Below are 15,000 nucleotides of genomic sequence, written 5' to 3'. Positions count from 1 at the left end.
AATCTGTAGGTTGTTATCAGGATCAGCTTCCCGCTCAGACTCTGAAGGAGATTCATGAACAAGTTATGGGTGAACAGGAAATGTAGAAGATGATGGATTTGATCATTGATCATCTTGAATGACTTGAATCCTGTGATGAAACGGGATTGGTTCGCCCGCGGGACGGAGGGTCAGACTCAGAAACACAGGAGGAAGAACAGATTAATAATCCATGACAACCTGTATGATAGATTATAGACTGTGACATTCATAAACAAATTAATAACATGGTAAAAATCATGAACCCGGTTCCAACCCAGTGATGGCTGACCGCTGCATGACCACTGTGGACATAAACACATAGGAAACTTTTCCATTCATGCATCAAACTGGCTGTAAAATGATCACATCAGGTGGAAACTTGGTCCTGCAGGCCTGGACTTTGTTTTAGATCAGCAGTGCCAAACTCCCTCCTGTAACTTCTAGGTGATGCAGCTCTGGAGGCCTGACTCTCCTCGGTTTAACTCCTCACCTGTCAATATTTCATAATGATTGATGAACAGCATTACACTCAGAGCAGCTTATAATACCCACCAAAGTGTGTACACAGCAATAACCAGACAGTTTTTCATTATAATGACCTTTGAATAAACTCATCAATTCATATCTTTTCAGTTCCATAATTAATTGACTTGTTTATGAGAGTTCAGTCTGAGTCCAGTTAGAGAGAAACAAAGCAGGAGCTGCAGTGGCTGCTGGGATTGCTTCTGCAGCGTTGCAGGAACGTACAGGAAGTGATGTCCCAGCAGAGCTGCAGGAAACGCTGCTGCTCCTCCTTCCGTTCGGCTGGATGGGATTTTCTAGGGAGCAGATTTTTATTTATTATTCAGAGAATAAATCGACTCTGAAGTTATTTTAGCTCCAGATTTCCCGCTGTCTCTCATTAGAACAGGATGTGATGAGGATCCTCCACGTTTCCCACACAAGCAGAACAATGTGTCATTACAAGCTGATGTCATAATGTGTTCGCCATGCCCTCCCACAATGCTTCACTCTGCAGGCCAATCCCATTTCCCTGATCTGCACATAAACAAACCAAAACAGCGTCTTTGTGTTGAGGAGCCTTTCCTCCCACCGTTCTGCTGTTTCTTCATCCAGAACGATGCTGAGATTATTAATTATGAATTGGAAAAGCATAACAACAATGCAGGAGAGCAGAGAGAGAGAGCAGATCGATGAGCCGGACCGTGTGTGTGTGTGTGTGTGTGTGTGTGTGTGTGTGTGTGTGTGTGTGCGCGTGTGTGTGTGTGTGTGTGTGTGTGTGTGTGTGTGTGTGTGTGTGTGTGTGTGTGTGTGTGTGTGTTCTGGACAGACTGGTAATCTTGTTTTAGTTCTGAAACCAGTTCAGCTCTGTTGCAGTTTATGAAGCTTCTTCACTAAAAGTCTATTTTTTCATTTATTCACATGTAATAAACATGTTTATTTTGATGATTTATGTCTCACAGCTGAACTATGTAAAATACAAAATGACATCAGAAACCTGGAAATCATTTCTAATACCAACATATTGTTTATTTTCCTCTTTGAAATGTGGATTTGACTTCAAATCATAAATCACAACTCCATTCATTTTCAATAATAATGTAAAACATTATTAGATGAACCTGAATATGGCATAATATTTGTCAACATGCAGCTGTTTTACATCCTGGAACAGAAACTTCATTTTTCTAAACGTCTCAATCAGTTCTGAGGATTTTTGCTGCTGGGCTGAAATCGATCTATAACTGGTGTAACTGTGACTGAATATTATTCCATCTTTTTGCTTCTCTCATTAACTTTTGAAGTTTCTCACAGATTGCATATAAAAAGTTAAGCAGAACTTTTTGTTTTTCATGCTGTCAGATTTGCAAAGATGTATAGTTAAAGTAAAAACAATATTCCATCTATTTGCCCAGTGGCTGAAACATGGTGGCAGATAAAATGTTTAAAGCTGCAGCTCTGGGCTGTTCAATGCAGAAAAGATTAATTCCTCATCATGGGACTAAAATCTTTCATTTTCTCTCTTTACTGTCATTTTTCTTGTTTTAACTTCCACTTGTGTTTCATCCAGGACTGTTTGAGTGGAGGAGCCTGACCCAGTTAGGTTGTTTAAATAAATTATTATTGCCTCTTGGTGGAGCTTAATTAAAAGCTCTGTGAAACCCAGGAGAGCTCATTACAACAACCACAACATTTTCTGCCATTTTATCTGCGACTTTATTCTGTCAGTTGTTTTCATTGTTTTCTGCATTTGTTTGACCAATAATAATTTCTAGTTCACATTCTGATTCAGCTAACGCTAACGTTAGCCTCCAGATTTCTATGGAGGCTCCTGAAGCTTTGCTCAGATTAATAGATTAATAATATAAATATCTTTGTTGTTCAGCTCACAAAAGTATTTATTCAATAATTTAGCCACGTGATTGATTGTAGACTGAAAGTCCAGACATTATTTCTGAATAATGAGACAGTTTCCTAAACATGCTTTTTATCTGAACACATCCAAGTTTGTCTCTTTATGTTTTCACTAAATATAATTTGACTCATTTCCATCTGCACTCAGTACTTGGCATCAAAGCCTCCTGTGGACCATTTGGAGTGTGTGACCTTTGACCCATTGAGGATCAGCCATGCTGCTTTCTGTCTGGATTTATCTGCAGATCAGCAGGAGGATCTGTGGGGGTCACGGGGTCAGCGTCAGGCTACGCCCCCTACTGGTCGATGGTTCTGCTTTTTGAAACGGCTTGAAATGAAAAGTTCTGCTTTTCTGTTTGGGTCAAAGTCTGTGATATTTTGGTGATGTAGTGAGATCCACCATGTTGGATCAAAATGGCTTCACACCAAAATAATATTCTCTTTTCTATCCTTTGATGTCTGTAAGGACATTAGCTTTCTATGAGGTCACATCCTGATCACAGCAGAAATCTGTCATGTATTCAGTAAAGTTAGATTAAAAGTAGCTTCAGGAATAACATCCTAAAAGCTTCCTGAGCCAATATTTCTGTATTAAAAATGATGCAGCAGTAAATGGTAGTAAAATGTTTTCCTTACAGGTAAAACACAAAGCAGGAAGTGATGGTTGTGATATGGGGTCAAACTGATCTGTAGATCTCCATAGATCTATAGATCGATACATAGAAGTGTGTGTTTTCAGAGACAGAGGAGTGAATGTAGCTGAATGCAGATGAATAAACCAGGAGGAAATACTGAGGAACATAAGTAGCGTTTAGTTTTTTGTTGCAGGGTTTTGGAATCTATTCAATCTGAAAACTCCTCTGAGCTTCCAGGTTACATTTACAGCATAAATCAAGTGAAATGGCTCCATTTTGAATGAATCTGCTCTGCTCTCCATCTGCACCTCAAATGTCCTTCATGCTTTTAAACAAGCAGAGAAACAACTTGAGTCAAGCATCTTCAGCGTCTCTCATGTAAACACTCAGACCGGCCCTGATAGTAACGTTACGGCAGAGAAATTGTTTGTTGGAGGTTATATAATCTGATAGCCGCTGATGGATGCACTCTGTTGTGTTTTGAAGAACGGTGCTGTGATGTGATGCTGTGGACCAGAACCATGAATCAGGCACTTACTCCCCGGCCTTCTCCGGTTTCTGTTTCTCCTCCCTTTGCAGTCGTTCTCCTAACCCTGATGAGCGCATTCATAACCTGCTCTGAAATCGATACTGGAGTGGTGTACATGTGTCTCCAGATGCTGCATGTTTAATGTGTTTGGACCAAACATGTCGTCTCAGAGTGGAGGGAGGCTTTACGGGCACCGGCGCGCCGCTCCAACCGGGCCGACCTTCATCGTCAGCTCAGGTTCCTGCAGGTCAGGTTCTGCTGTAAATGATGTGGCTGGGAACAGATTCAGTCCAATCTGGATAAATCCAGCAGGAGTCGTGATGGAAGATGAGCTACAGATCAGACTGACCTCCCTCAGTCTGCAATGTTTGATTGAACTGAATGTGCATCAGATTCCTGTTATACTTAACCAAGCCGGTTAATGTTTTGGGCTAAAGTTTAGTTTATATTTGAACATTCAGGCAAAAGCTGTAAAGCTTCAAAATCTGTTGGGCTTTAACTTTAAGGAAGCAAAAAATTATTTGTAGCATGAAAAGATTTAAAGTCTACTTTTGTTGGTGCAAGAGAAGCTTTGAGCTAACAGATGTTTACATAAAAAATACAGCAAATATACAAAAACATACAGAGGAAAATAGAATATCAATACATTAATATTTGACAAGTTTTGCCCAAAACTTTTTCCCAAGAATCCTGGATGAAGATCCAACAAGCAGCAGAAACTGACAGAGGAGCCTTTGGTAGAATTATGTCTCTTTCCTTTAATATCCGTATTTTGGTTTAAATTAACCAAACATTTTAAAGATGGAATAGATGTCATGTAAATTCAAATGCTTTGATGTGGTTAAACTGATTTTGAAATGTCTGAACATTTCGACTGCAGAGCCACGACTGGAGACTCCGTTTCTCTCATCCACTTTCATTTCTGTGTGTGTGTGTGTGTGTGTGTGTGTGTGTGTGTGTGGTGTGTGTGTGTGTGTGTGTGTGTGTGTGTGTGTGTGTGTGTGTGTGTGTGTGTGTGTGTTTAGCGTTGCTCAGTGCAGCAGCTTCACAGACTTTATTTAATTAGTGCACTAATTCTGGTGTATTTAGGCAGCTGATGACCCCTGTTGTTTGAGAGGATGAACCCATTAGCTGATGCATGAGGTTCACTGTGATGGACAGACAGAAGCTGCCATCGCGCCAATGTGCGTGGCGGCAGCGTGCGTGAAACAGAAGGTATTCTCACCGGAAACCATTTTAGAAGCTTATATCTAATAACTAATCTAATCAGTTGAGGAAAATGAATGCTGCTCCAGGATTGGCTGATCATCAAACATCAGCCAATGAGAATGCAGAGCAGCATTGCACCTGGTTATTTCAAACTGACTCCTCCTTTGCAGAGAAGCTGCACCTAAAATCAAAAAAGAAAAATTGATATTTTGTGCCCTTCAGTCCAACTATTGGACAATATTTTTTTATCCAAAACTAAACTCAAAAGTGTCGTCAAGGGAAAAATCCACGACTGCAGCAGGAAAATCCTGCATTTAGCTGTTTAATAAATCAAAGCGTCTCACTGGAAGCTCTGTGTCTTAAGAGACATCAGGGGCAGGAAAAGTGAACAAAGTGCTTCAGTGGCGGCTGCAGCTTCAAAAGAGGGACAGAGCGACTTGCTCCAAGCGTCACGTCGAACCGCCGGTTTCCCAGGGAGACCTGAACGCATCTCAGATCAGTTTCAATACGCAGACTGTGTGGCGAATCCATCAGAGCTCGTCCTTCATCAGTGTGCAAGCCAGGGGTGAAACAGCTTTCTGTGTGTGTGTGTGTGTGTGTGTGTGTGTGTGTGTGTGTGTGTGTGTGTGTGTGTGTGTGTGTGTGTGTGTGTGTGGGTGTGTGTGTGTGTGTGTGTGTGTGTGTGTAGGGTTGGGATTTCTGGTGGACAGCCTTCAAAGAAACGTATAAAGCGACTCGTCCCTCGTGAAACAGAATCACATTTTTCACACCACTACAAACAGCTTAATTTGTCTTCCTTACCCATAATCCCTTTGGTTAATTCACCGTCACATCTGATCCCAGCAGGGCTGAAAGTCACTCAGAGTAACCTGAGTTACTGCCAGTTACAGCTGGTTCTGCCAGGATGCTAACTTTACTAGCATCCTGGGTTCTGGATCCGTTCATGGACCCTGCCCCTCCCACCCCTGTTTCCCTTTCACACCTCAGCACTCATTTTAATTATCCTCTCTCTGATCTCTGATATCTCTCTCTCATTTCCTCCCCATTTCTGTCTCCCACTCTCGCTGACGCTCATCGGACTCATTTCTCAGTAATTAATGAGCCGATATCTGCTTGGGAGAGCCAGGGGTCACTCAGGGGTCACTGAATGAACGGTCCCCATGACTCCTCCTGAAACGGAGAGGTACGACCTCCAACAGGGCAGCCGCTTTTAGTTCAGTCATTATATAAAGAAATGAAAAGCACAGAAAGAGCAAGAGGTATTCATTTAATAATGAGATGTGATAAATCTTTCAGACAAAAGAAGAATCACAAATTCAGGTTTAATAGAGGAGCTGCAGCTCAGTGACGAGAGCTTCAGCTTTTTATTTGCTTCCATCTTGATTCAATAATTCATGCAAACAACAGACATAAAAATGATGGTTTCTCGCCGACCGATTGGTTTATTTTCACTTTAAATCCTGTTTCATGGATCATCACGGCGCTGAACCAACAGATTTTGGAGGAAATTATTCTCCGTTTAATGTCAGGCCAAATTAATGCTGATCGTTTTATTACAGGCCCACATTTTTAATCTCCAGTTTGGAATAAACAGTTTTATGGAAGTTTTATATTTAATCCTAATTCACAACATTAATCTTCAGTTCTACCGTAAATAAATGCAGTTTTTCAGAGTTTCTTAACTCCTCTGGGCTGTTTTGAATGAATTTAATATTCCGACTCATTTTTAAAGGAGGTTGGACTGAAGTCAGTCAGACAGCGTTCTGTTCTCATTTGGTTCATCGATCTGTGGGATCTTGGATTTTCTTTATTTTCTCATGTCCTTCAGTGTTTTTATTTATAAATAACTGTTCACTAATTAGCTTCAAGTATTTCCACCAAAGAAAGAATTTCATTGGTAATGAACTTTATGCTGATGTGGGATTTATGCTCTGATCTCAGTCAACTCGTTAGTTTTCAGAAATGTCCTTAAAGCAGCAGTTTGTTCCCTCCATGCTGCTCCCATCATGCACATCTGATTTCACCAGAGAACCTGCAGCAGGATTCAAAGAGAAGCAACTCCCAACATGCCCAGGTTCATCACCCTGGAAGTTTTTCACAAGACGCTGAAAACCTTCCAGGGAATCGTGGAGGCCTGGAGTTCTGACTAAACGTGGCATCAATGTGGGTTTAACCGCCAGGCAGGATGGATGAACACCTGTTCACCATCCCTGGCCTAGTCAAAGCCCAGACCTTGGTGAGGTTGAGAGTGGCACAAACTAAATCTGATGTCAGAGATGGTTAATGGCTGCAAGATGTTCACTTTGGTGAAATTCTGTGAACCTGTGTTCTGTCCACCTGTCCAGGTGTCCAGGTGTCCGACCAGGTGAGGATGCTGACCATGGAGAGGCTGTTGCTCTGCGTGATCCTGGCGGTTTCCATGACGGTGCGGGCGCAGATCTGTCCGAAGCGCTGCGTCTGCCAGATCCTGTCTCCGAACCTGGCGACGCTCTGCGCGAAGAAGGGTCTGCTGTTTGTGCCGCCAAACATCGACAGGCACACGGTGGAGCTGCGGCTGGCCGACAACTTCGTAACAAGGTGATGCTGCGTGAGAGATGAGTCTGAGTGCAGCAGGGTCCTTCAGTCAGGAACCAGGACCCTGCAGGTGGCACCGTGTGAAGCAAACTCTCTGAAATACTTCTCCAACACAGAAACCTCCATCTTCAACCCTCACATGTCACCAAGTTGCTTCTTACATCTCCAGTGTTTCACCTCTAAAGATGTCGGGTGATGGGGTTCCACTGTTTATGGTCTTTATTAATAAAAACAATACATTTTTATCCAAAGTCGAAACGTTTTCCCACCAAATCGATCTGCTTCTCTTCTGACTCACATTTCTTCCAGTGTCTTTGGATGGAGCTGAATCTCAGACTGAAGTTTTAAGGCTTGAATTGTATGTCTGGACTTTGACTGGACCATTCTAACACGTGAATCCAAACCACAGTGGCTCCTTCGTTTGCCCTGCATGTCTGCCGATCAGAGAGAGAGTTTCTGTCCTCTGATCATATATTCAGCGAGCAGCACTAGTATGAGTAATCCCCGTAACACTGACAAATGGAAGACAAATTGAGTCCTTTAGTGTGAGGAGAAACAAAACTGGGCACAGAGACATTAATCTACAGCATCACGAGGCAACAGCGCCAAAATCTTCTGGTGAATATAAATCAATATTGGAGTAGAAGCCAGAGATCGCTTGATCATGGGAACAAACTCAGCTGCCACAGGATGCAAATGAACCCGTTTGGGTAGAAGAGGCTCTTCCAGGCCCTGGAGGAACTCGTGGTTGGTTCACAGTCACTGGAGCAGCTCAAAGCGTCTCCAGATGGCAGAGAACCACAGAGAAAACGTCACGCTTGCAGATTTTTGAATGAGCTGTGAAGGATAAGACGTGTGAAACCTCTTATGTATGAACGAGGTTCCCACGCTTCCCTGCTTTAAGTTTCTGTGCATTTGAACCTCATTGTTGGAGCTAAACATTCAGCAGACAGATGGTTTAATGGGGGAAGTTTGGTAAAGCAGCTCCATCCATGAGGTCTGATGTTTAACTACTCTCAACTGCTTTGTGTCAACAGCGTGAAAAGGAAAGACTTTGCAAACATGACGCGGCTGGTGGACCTGACATTATCCAGAAACACCATCTCATACATCACACCTCATGCCTTTTCAGATTTAGAAAATCTCCGAGCGCTACACCTCAACAGGTAAGACGCCAACAACGAGCGCTGGAGAGCGCTGGCTGGCGGTGGAATGCTCGGATTATTCCAGCTCCGTTGTTTCTGTGTTGCAGCAACCGGCTGACGAGGATAGGCAACGACACGTTCAGCGGGATGTCAAAGCTTCACCACCTGATCCTCAACAACAACCAGCTGGTGCTGATCCATCAGGGAGCGTTCAACGACCTGCTGGCGCTGGAGGAGCTGGACCTGAGCTACAACAACCTGGACTCTATTCCCTGGGAGGCCATTCAGGTCGGCGCTGCACTAAAAGATCACAGTCAATTATGGATAAATGAAACACTGTTTAATATTTTAGATTCTATTTAAAAAATGGCACTTTTACAATGAAAACTGGGGATAACATGAATAAAAAGGTTTCATTTCTCCACCTTTCTCCATCACTAATATTTCATACTGAACAACAATGAAACATCTCCAGTGAAAGCAACAGAAATGTAAAAATCTGTATTTTTCTCTTCTTCATGCAGAGAATGACAAGCCTTCATACGCTGAGCTTAGACCACAACATGCTGGATTACATTCCAGAAGGAACCTTTTCCCTTCTGCAGAAACTCAACCGGCTGGACGTCACGTCCAACAAGCTGCAGAAACTCCCACCAGACCCCCTGTTTCAGCGGGCGCAGGTACGTCAGAGCCGACCAGGCTGTGTTTCTAAAACAGGATTCAAAACGTTCAGAAGAGGCTGAACATCGTCAGAGGAATGTTGCTTTAAATCTTCCAGGTCCTCGCCACATCAGGGGAGATGACTCCCTCGTCGTTCGCGCTGTCGTTTGGAGGAAATCCTCTCCACTGTAACTGTGAGCTGCTGTGGCTGCGGAGGCTGAAGAGGGAGGACGACCTGGAGACCTGCGCCACACCCGAGCACCTGGCTGGCCGATACTTCTGGTCCATCTCTGAGGAGGAGTTCCTCTGTGAGCCGCCGCTCATCACCAGATTCTCCCATGAGATGAGAGTCCTGGAGGGACAGAGAGTCGCTCTCAGGTACCAACTCTGGACCCGTGAAGAGCTGCTGTCAGAAACCTGATCAAAACCTGCAGTTTCTACAATCTTCTGTCTAGACGTTGGCTTGGATTGTAGCCTGTACTGACTCCAGATTTGGTTTCTTTGAAACTGGTCTATTTGCAATTATCACATCCTGATAGAAGGGAAATATTTACTAAACTATCTTCATGCAACTAGGGATGATTTATAGATTATTATTTAAAGACTTCCTGTTTTCATCTTGCTGTTCAGACCCATCAAGTCGTTTCATCTGACACGTTTCCCTTTTATTGCTCATGTTTGATCTTCCTCAGCCTCGTTCTGCTTCCTTTCTAATGAGCCCATTTTCTCTGGTTCTGTATCACTGAAGGTGTAAAGCAAGAGGTGATCCAGAACCAGCCATTCACTGGATCTCTCCTGAAGGCAAACTGGTGTCCAACTCCTCCAGAACCTTGGTTTACAGCAACGGGACTCTGGACATCCTCATCAGCACGGTGAAAGACACGGGCTCCTTTACCTGCATCTCGTCCAACCCGGCCGGCGAAGCCCACCAAACCGTGGAGCTGGTCATCATCAAACTGCCTCACATCTCCAACAACACCAACAACATCCAAGAACCCGATCCGGGTTCGTCAGACATTTCCACGTCGACCCGAGGCGGCGCCAACGGCAGCAACGTGACGGGCGACGTGAAGGGCGGCGTGGACAAGCGGGTGGTGACGGCCGAGGCCAGGTCGTCCACCGCGCTCATCAAGTTCAACTTCCAGAGGAACATTCCCGGCATCAGGATGTTCCAGATCCAGTACAACGGCAGCCAGGATGACTCGCTGGTTTACAGGTGAGACGAGACTTTAGTCACTGGAAACCAAACCAGTCTGAGGCTCTCAGGCTACACTGGATGTAACTTTAATGTCATCACTAGAAAACATGAAGAAAGTTGGCTTTTAAAGGTCCTGAAGCTCAGAGAGAAAATCAGGCTTAGTGGAGGAACGATCCACTGAAACAAATGACCTAAAAAACATGAGAACCTGCTATTTATAAAAACAAATATCTGCCAAGGCAATTACAAAATATTTTTCTTTTCCAAAAGTTTTCATCCCGTGAACACAGACAACTGCAGAAATGAGCAAAAACCCACAGGGGGCAGTGTAGAGCTAAACCCTGTCAACCAATCAGAGTGCTTCAAAACAACCTGCTGAGTCGGCACAGCGTATTGAAATTTAAAATTATTAAAACTTTAATGTAAAACTTTAAAGACGACGATGATGGGAACTAAACTCAAAGCCAGAATCTGGAAATATTATCAGTCAGACTGTTATGAACAGGACTGAACTCTAATACGGAGTTTTCTCACATCTCTGGATGTTTTTGTTATAAATTATTGTGTTTGATGATATCCAGAGGTTTTGCATGCATGGCAGAGCAAAGTACATCAAAATGATGTTATTGCTACAGGGCAGCACTAAGTGGAAGTTAAAAGACATGAGCACTAAATAAATAAAAAGCCCAAAAATGAAAAAGAAAAATATTTAGATGAGAAATATAACATTTTAAAAACAAGCAGTAAGGAAGAACATGCAAAGTCTGCATCCAGCTGAGAAGTGACTTGATGAGACATGATGACAAATTTCACTCAAAATGTCTCAAAAATTATTGTGATAAATGATAAAACTATTTGAAGACCATTTTAAACTGATGTGATGGTAATGACATTATAATGTGAGCAAATACTGCCAAAAATAAATACACTTTATTTTCAAAAGAACATTTAGCAGAAAATAAAGGAAAATAAAACAAAAACAAAAATTAAATGGATTTAAATCCACAAAAAATCCACATCATAAAAACTATATTCAACCAAAAGCGTACAGATTATAAATTACCTTTCAATCATAGATTTGGACAGAAAAGATGAGCAGATGCAACAGTTCACTAAGGGTCAGTGGAGTTCAGCCTTTTGCATCCAGAATCATTAATAGGAAGAAAAAAACCATAAAATCCATCAATTAAAATGAGGTTGATCATTCTCATTTGTCACGCAATTAATTGACTTATTGTTTATCACTATTATGAAATTCTGATTTTAACTTGGGTCTGACGCCCTTGACGCTCCACACGCTCAGACCAAATCCACCTGCAGGGACAGGCAGCGGTCGCTGCAGCAGCCAGCGGTCGCTGCAGCAGCCAGCGGTCGCTGCAGCAGCCAGCGGTCGCTGCAGCAGCCAGCGGTCGCTGCAGCAGCCAGCGGTCGCTGCTGCAGGAGCTCAATATTTGCTCAGGTGAAACGTGGAGATTAATAAAGAGCCTCTGCAGGGAAACAAATGATCTGCTTCCCATCTCAAGGCTGAAGCAACTTATCAGTGCACATCGGATCCGTCCGGGTCGCCGTAACGAGGGATCCAAAGCAGTTCCTGAGCAGCATCCAGTTAACAAGCAGAAAACATTCAGAGACAAATACACAGCTATTATCTGCCATGCATGTTATTTTTAATCTGTCTTCATAATTCATCAGCTCCTGTTCCTCCTCTTCCTCTTCTTCCTCCTCTTCCTCAGTTTTGAAGTATTAGTATATTTCTATCATTTCTATAATATTTCTAATATTTCTATAATATCTCCCAGCTGCTGCACAGTGGTGCAGAGAAACATTTCCCTCTCTGCATTAATCCCTGACTGCTCCGTCTCTCTGCAGCTTTCTCATCCTTTTCCTCAATATGGAGTCATTTGTGTGTATTTTGCATTTCTCTTGTCTTTAGATAGCAGGTTGATTGCCATTCCACACCTGTGTCAGCACAAAGAAGCATCTTATTGATCACTCCACAAACAGAGAGCAGGAAGCTGCAGCAGAGAGAAAAACAGTAAATTGGAATATAAGCAGTGAGGTAAAATGCAGGAACATGGAGGGAAGGAGACGAACAGATGGGGGAAATCTGAGCCTGTTGTTGCCAACAAGACTCTTATTTTTCAGGTTCAGTGAGAGTTTATTGATCGGCCACACATTGACATTCTCTATTCTTTGGTTCTTTGGAGAGTGGGAGGAGTTCGATATGTTTCACACTGAATCACATACATTTGCTCAAAGCCTTCTGAGAACCCGTCATGTCCTGATAACTATGAATCTGAAACCAGCTGTGTTGGTTGTGACTGTTGGCTTTGCAGTGAAGCCTGATGGGAAACCGGAGCAGCAGGTCAGAGGTCGGCCACTGAACGCTGGGCTCGACTCAGACACTTGGGAGAGCGCGGCTGTTTTAACACTCGTCTTCCTGCTGAAGGATTGTGTTTCTGGCCAGAACCGGGCCGGCTGCCCAGTCGGTCACTCAGAACAGCAAGCAGGTCAATACAAAAGTAAAACAGAGAACTTTGCCTCATTAAGCTTCCATTTAAAAAGAGCCGATCGACACAGAGATCCAGTTAACAGACCAGAACATGTCAATCTTTATCACACAAATAAACAGGCAATCAGTTCAAATTGTTCCAGTCAGAGATTCAGGTTTAGGACCTTAAAGCTCATTTCCAGCTTTACAGGCTTTTATTCATCATCAGCTGCGGCAGACGTTTCTGTACATTCAGGTGGCAAACGGGTTAATCAGATGGGATGTTAAAGGCTTCGTATGAATAATGGATCAGCTTCATGGCCTTTCAGCATTACTGCAGCCGCAAGCCAAGCAGCGAGGAGCAGAAACACAATATTAAGGAAAAGGATCAAATGTTTCCCTGGTTCACAATCAGATACATCCAGACAGAAATGATCCTTCCTCTTTCTCTCTGCTCTGATTGTCGTCGGCTCTGTTTTCCTAAACTCTTCCTCCAGCGACTGTTTTCTGCTCCAGCAGATTCATCAAGCCTCAGGGGCCGGCTGCCATTTGCTAAGTCAGGAAAAGAAAGTTACACATCAGGCAAAACGTGTGACCATTTTTAAAAAATGCTGCTCCACAGGGGGAATGGCACCAAGCTTGAAGAAAAGGGCCGACATTCCCTTCCTTTAACTAGCAGGATGTAGTTGATGCTGCAGTGCCGGGAACAACGCAGCTCAGCTCAGAGCATGAAATATCCGACCCATTTATTCTGTTACAATGTTCCAGTTCTGATTTTATAGTACAATAAACATACAGAAAACTCAGCACATCAGCAGTATTTTCACTGCTAGTCAGGTTTTAGATGGAGACTCAGAGCCGAACAGGGGAGAGGAATGAGAGAACAAAAAGATTCATGTGCTTCGTTAAACTTTGATAAAACATGACAATATACAAGCAGACAGGAAATATATTTTGGTGTATGGTTTTCAGAATTATTTCCAGCAGAAGATGAATGTGCAGCAGTTAGGAAATGTAGACGCAATAAAGGTGTGAGAGTCAGAGGAAATATGAGAGCAGAGCTGAGTTAGCTGTAAGCTTCAGAAATGGCGCTGATGGAGGCTGCAGCTGAAACACCTGCAGCTGAAACACCTGCAGCTGAAACACCTGCAGCTGAAACACCTGCAGCTGAAACAGCAGCCAATATGTTTCAGAGGTTTAACTCTGGTATCTGCTCTGCAGTAACCAGTCCATCCTACATTTAGTTGCCCTTCCCTTCATTTAAAACATTAAGTTTTTTGCTGCTTTTTCTGAATTCATATGAATCATAATTCATTCATGCTTTGCCAGAGCAGCTTTGAGTCCAACGACATTTCACAGCTTTAACTTTTGAGAAACTTTGTTTTTAATCTGTTTAGAAAGATGTTTGAGTTGGTTGGACATGAACAAAACAGTCACAGTAAAAAGTACTGATTTTTATTTTCATAATTATGCATGTTTGACATAAATAATATCATAACCATCTAAAGAAAAGAGATAAAATCTCCTGAACTGTTTTGTGAAGTAGATATTAATATATAAAATAGAAACGCTGCGTTTCCTGCCTCAAAGTGACCGGCGGATGTTTTCCGCCGGTCTGGAGGTTCTGGAGGTTCTGGAGGTTCTGGTTCTGATCCGGTGGCGCGGCGCTGTGCCAGCTGCTGGGTTCGCCACATTAGCCATGAGGCCAGCAGTAACGGGGCGAGCCATGAGGAAGCATTAATCCTCCTCACTTTGTGCTTGGAAAGCAGCTATTCCCAACCAGGCTGATTGGATTTGCTCCAAGCTTGAATGTTGTGTAATTATTTAATTACTTAAATGTTTAGAAAGATTAAAGAGAAGAAAATGAGATTCAGAATCTACTGAGTGAAATGATTTATGGGATTTCTGCAGTGAAATTCACTAGAAAGGCAGCGAGAAGGTAAAGTTAGCATCTCTAAGAGGTTTAGTGCAAAGCCAAGTTTTTAAAACCAATAGCAGATTGTTAAAGTTATTTATCTGGGGAAGCGCCTTCATGTTTGAGGCTGTTTAATTTAGATGAGTTCGCGCCGCAGCAGAGGCGCTCGCCAGAAGCACTGAATAGTTTTTCACCAATAATTGGACAA

General features: G+C 43.0%; 1 protein-coding gene across 2 annotated transcripts in view; it reads left to right on the top strand.

The window, feature by feature from the left end:
- The window catches only part of lrfn5a (leucine rich repeat and fibronectin type III domain containing 5a), an 82,851-nt gene that overhangs the window by 59,861 nt on the left and 7,990 nt on the right, over positions 1-15,000 (top strand). For both annotated transcript variants that reach the window (XM_055053362.1, XM_055053361.1), the window contains 6 exons: positions 7,155-7,386; positions 8,421-8,549; positions 8,636-8,816; positions 9,053-9,208; positions 9,307-9,566; positions 9,937-10,404. In XM_055053362.1, coding sequence (XP_054909337.1) covers positions 7,181-7,386; positions 8,421-8,549; positions 8,636-8,816; positions 9,053-9,208; positions 9,307-9,566; positions 9,937-10,404 — 1,400 coding nt within the window. In that variant the 5' untranslated portion in view covers positions 7,155-7,180. The remainder of the gene's footprint in view (positions 1-7,154; positions 7,387-8,420; positions 8,550-8,635; positions 8,817-9,052; positions 9,209-9,306; positions 9,567-9,936; positions 10,405-15,000) is intronic.

This window comes from Poeciliopsis prolifica, unplaced genomic scaffold (assembly GCF_027474105.1).
Source record: "Poeciliopsis prolifica strain line A6 unplaced genomic scaffold, Auburn_PproV2 SCAFFOLD037, whole genome shotgun sequence".
In the NCBI taxonomy this organism is placed as follows: Eukaryota; Metazoa; Chordata; class Actinopteri; order Cyprinodontiformes; family Poeciliidae; genus Poeciliopsis; species Poeciliopsis prolifica.
The sequence above is the reverse complement of the archived record's forward strand: the minus strand, read 5'-3'. Positions and strand labels throughout refer to the sequence as shown.